This window comes from Propithecus coquereli, unplaced genomic scaffold (genome assembly GCF_000956105.1).
Source record: "Propithecus coquereli isolate 6110/MARCELLA unplaced genomic scaffold, Pcoq_1.0 Scaffold657, whole genome shotgun sequence".
Taxonomy (NCBI): Eukaryota; Metazoa; Chordata; class Mammalia; order Primates; family Indriidae; genus Propithecus; species Propithecus coquereli.
This window is the reverse complement of record NW_012152585.1, coordinates 266,565-270,666: the sequence shown is the minus strand read 5'-3', so window position 1 is coordinate 270,666 and position 4,102 is coordinate 266,565. Positions and strand designations below refer to the sequence as shown.

The 4,102-nt window shown below is 41.5% G+C and overlaps 1 protein-coding gene across 2 annotated transcripts in view; it reads right to left on the bottom strand.

Moving 5' to 3' along the window:
* Nucleotides 1–2,996: 2,996 nt before the first annotated feature.
* IRF4 (interferon regulatory factor 4) overlaps nt 2,997–4,102 on the bottom strand; it is a 13,069-nt gene continuing 11,963 nt past the window's right edge. Inside the window, exon 8 of one of the 2 annotated variants that reach the window (XM_012660121.1) lies at nt 2,997–3,167. In XM_012660121.1, the coding sequence (XP_012515575.1) occupies nt 3,024–3,167 (144 nt within the window). In that variant the 3' untranslated portion in view covers nt 2,997–3,023. The remainder of the gene's footprint in view (nt 3,168–4,102) is intronic. The other variant, XM_012660122.1, reaches the window with a different exon arrangement.

Here is a 4,102-nt window from a genome sequence, read left to right as displayed (position 1 = left end):
GACCCCACTTCATCAAGACAAGGAACACGGAAGCCATTCTTTTCAAAGTCCTGGGACGACTGTCAGGATTCTTAACCCTGATCATGTCATGGCTGGTTCGCTCCCTGGGCACCTTCTGGAAGGCAGCTGTGCTCACCTGTGCCACCAGGCTGCTCCCTAGGCACACCGTGGATCCCTCAAAATTAAAGAACTCAAGGTCCAGAGGTACAAAGATAAGAAAGGAGGTAGTGGCCAAAGCCAACAAGCATTTCCCAGGAAATGCAGCTCTACTGTTAATATTAAACAACAACAACAAAAGAATTCTCATAGCAATTAAAATCAAATATCTGTGTGGAGAATGAAGAGGACATGATACCCCTGGAACAGACTTCCAAGAGTTTCTCTGCAGCGCTGGCGGGGTTAACTGTTCTCCAGCGAAGAAGGCCACACGCAGGGGCCCCGTGAAACAGCAGTTTCTAATTTTGTCGGTTTCTTCTCTTAGGATAATATATCCCAAAATTCTTTGCATCTGTAAGATGTATAAATTACTACAGTTCATAAGACACTATCTGTTCCCCAAAACATATCCATGCTGAGTGGCTATCTTAAACCTAAACCCTCTTGGCACATTGCTCTGGAATTCTGCAACGCTGCCTCTGAGAAGAATGAGGTAAGTCTTTGCTGTCAGACACAAAGAACACGGCATGAAAGTGTGTGCGAGATGTGGCTCCATCAGTTTTTTTAAGTGTATGTATGTCTCTGTGCGTGTATATATAGATATACAGACAAAAAGACAGATAGATGTGGTCTTGCTCTGTCACTCTGGCTGGAGTGCAATGGCCTGATCATAGCTCACTGCAGCCCTAAACTCCTGGGCTCAAGTGATTCTCCTGCCTCAGCCTTCAGCGCAGCTAGGACTGCAGGAGCGTGCCACCACGCCCAGCTAATTTTTGTGCATGTGTTTTTTGCAGAGACAGGGTCTCTCTGTGTTGCTCACACTGGCCTCAAACTCCTGACCTCAAGCGATCCTTCCGCCTTGGCCTCCCAAAGTGCTGGGATTACAGGTGTGAGCCACTGTGCCTGGCCAAGTTTATGTATAATTATAGAAAAGTGAAATGTGTTGGAAGAAGAAATTGAACTCTTCTTGTGGACACTTCTAGGGAGAAGAATTTGGGCTGGGAAAAAAGGAGATGCTTTATATTTTTTGCACTTCTATACTGTTTACATTTTCTGAAGTTAATATGTATTATCTTTGTATTGAAAACCCCTTTTAAAAATCACAAAAAAATTCCAATGCTCCATTCCAATGCTTCATTGGTTGCAAAACTTGATAAAGGCTGTAACCTGTGTAACACAAGGGATACAGCAGGCATTTAATATGTGCTTGTTGAATGAATTTAAAAATACAGATAAGAATAGGAGTAGCATATATTTGAGAAGTATCAAATCTTTTGCTGAGCCTGGAGTTAATAGCAATTATTTCTTAGTATGAGTATTATTTAGTATTGGAGTGCGACACCCCAATCTAAACAGCTGCACTTGTCCAAAATAAACAACAAAAACGTAAGTGATCAGATTTACTTAAGCAAGTAGAAATGTTTGGGATTCTATAAAAAGATGTATCTGGAAAAAGCCCAGTAATTTTAAGGCCCTGTCAAACTATACTTGGCATGAGGAAGCATATGACATACTAAATAGGCAGAAACAGCCTGAGTCTGCAGTTCCGCAGTCAGTTAATCCTGCCCTCCCGCATCCCGACAGAGCTGGCCAGCCTGAGAATCATGGCCCTCCTCTGTAGTGTTGCCATGGTAACGGCCGGAGCCCAGCAAACAAACAGCAGAGGGGAAATGGCACAGCATTTCAAAAATATATCTTTAGTACTCGGACTGTTGCTCTTCTATTTTTTTTTAAAATTTTTTAAGAAAAAAGCTTTGGCAATCATTTGTAAAGAATGAGAGACAAAAAGACAAAGAACAAGAAAAGTCTTAACCTCAGCCATAAAAACAATGGTGAACCACCTCTTGCCTTTCCCTGGATGGAGCTGGAGCCCATCCTTCTAAGTGCAGTATCACAAGAATGGAAAAACAAGCACCACGTGTACTCACCATCGAATTGGTACTAATTGATCAACACTGATGTGCACACGTGGGAAGCAACATTCATAGGGTGTGGGGCAAGTGGGAGCAGGGAGGAGGGGATGGGTAAATCCACACCTAACGGACCCACTGCGTGCTATCTGTGGGATGGGCATGCTTGTCGGGCGGTCCAAAAGCAATTTATGTAACCGAAGCGTTTGTACTCTGTAATACTGTGACATAAAAAAAAAATCTTAACCATTTCTCAAACAGACTAGATTGTAGGACAGAGAAAAATGTCCCATCTAAGAGTGGCCGTAATACTTTTGCCTCAAGAAAATAGTAAGAGTCTACCCAACCGGCTCCCAGGAGAGACCACAGAGAGGTGCAAACGGAAGGCCAGGTGGAGGGGGCAGGAGCCCCCGCAGGGGCACGGGCACCATGGCTGATCCTCACTCAGAGATTCAGCTTCCTTCACCCAGCAAGCATTTTCCACAAAAACTACAGCTCCTACGTACATTAATACATTTCTTTTGTGGGCAGAGTTGTCTCCAATTTAGACTTTCCTTCCCTGAGAAGTGGTACAACACCACTGGAGTGCTTTTCTCACTCCAGTCAGTGGCCAATACTGAAACACAAGTTTTCTCAGTCTTCAAGCAAGAACTGATCTACACCAAATTAAAGAGGGCAGTAAATGTAAACACACCACTTGGTCAATTTTCACAGTTAGCGTGGACGACGGCAGTCTACAGAACACTGAGATCATTGTCTTGGGAAGACCATCCTCCTTTTGGGAATGAGCTCGTTTGTCCATCAGCCAATTTCCTACACACACTCTTGCTGTGATGCTCAACTGCTGAACTGAAGCCCCGTTTCTGACTTCCTCAAGAGAAGAAGACGCGGTCAATCAGCTATCCTCGTCAGAGTCAAATATTTACAATGAAACAAAATCACTTGTCTTGCCATTTTTCATTCTTGAATGGAGGAGTGGCGGATAGATCTGTGGTAATCCTCCGGACTGCTAATGTGTTCGGGGATGTCGTAGCCTCTCAGGAAATGTCCACTGTTTTGTTGAGCAAAATAATACAGTTGTCTGGCGAGCAGAGGTTCCACCTTTGATAAGAGATTTAAAAAAGACATTACTGAGATGTCCTGTAATCAGCTCATCATTAAATACCTCTCAAATTTTAAGGGACAGTAAAGTCCAAAGTTTTATGCTATAACGCATCAAAATGCTTCATATCTGGGGCCACTGAAGAACCAGTTTTTTTGTTTGTCCTTACATAAAGCCACCTGTAAACGAGTAACCAAAATCTACTTAATTCTGGGCTAAAGGTGCTGCTTTTAAATCAACTGCCACTTAAAATTCACATTTAACTAAGACCAAAGCAGATAAGGTAAAATAATCAAATTAAAAGGAAGTCTTAGGTAATATTCAGGGTAATTTAAGCCAATGATTTTGTTTTCCACAATTGCAGTTTGCAGAGTTTCACATTCGGAACTCATCCTGAATGACTTCATTTCCAGACAATCTATATAATTTTAAACCAGAGGTAAAAGAAAAAGAAAGTAAAATTAAACAACAACAAAACTGCTATTGTGGGAAAAGAGAAGTTAATTGGCCTCAAATTTATCTAGTTTGGTTATTAGTGTGGATCACATTCACAAAAAAACCCCTCAACTTCCAGCTTTTCCTGAATTTATAACATCCAAGACAAGCTGAATGCTCTCAATAAATTGTGCTGTTAAATTGAGTCTTTATGTTATTTGATATATAATGACTTAAGCATAACTCCTGTGTAAGTACCTGAAATGAATTAGATCCATAATAAAAAAAAAAGTAGCTCTCATGGGTGTACACATGTAGGTTTTCCTTTTATGGACCATACAGCACCGTTTTCAGGAGAGCCTTACATCCAACCAACCCTTAAAATCAGGGTGATGCCAGAGTGGGTCATCAGCTTCTTAAATGTTGTTTAGCAATGCCAAGTTTATTTAGCCATTTAACAATCCCTGTTAACAAGGTATTAATTATTATATCAATAATC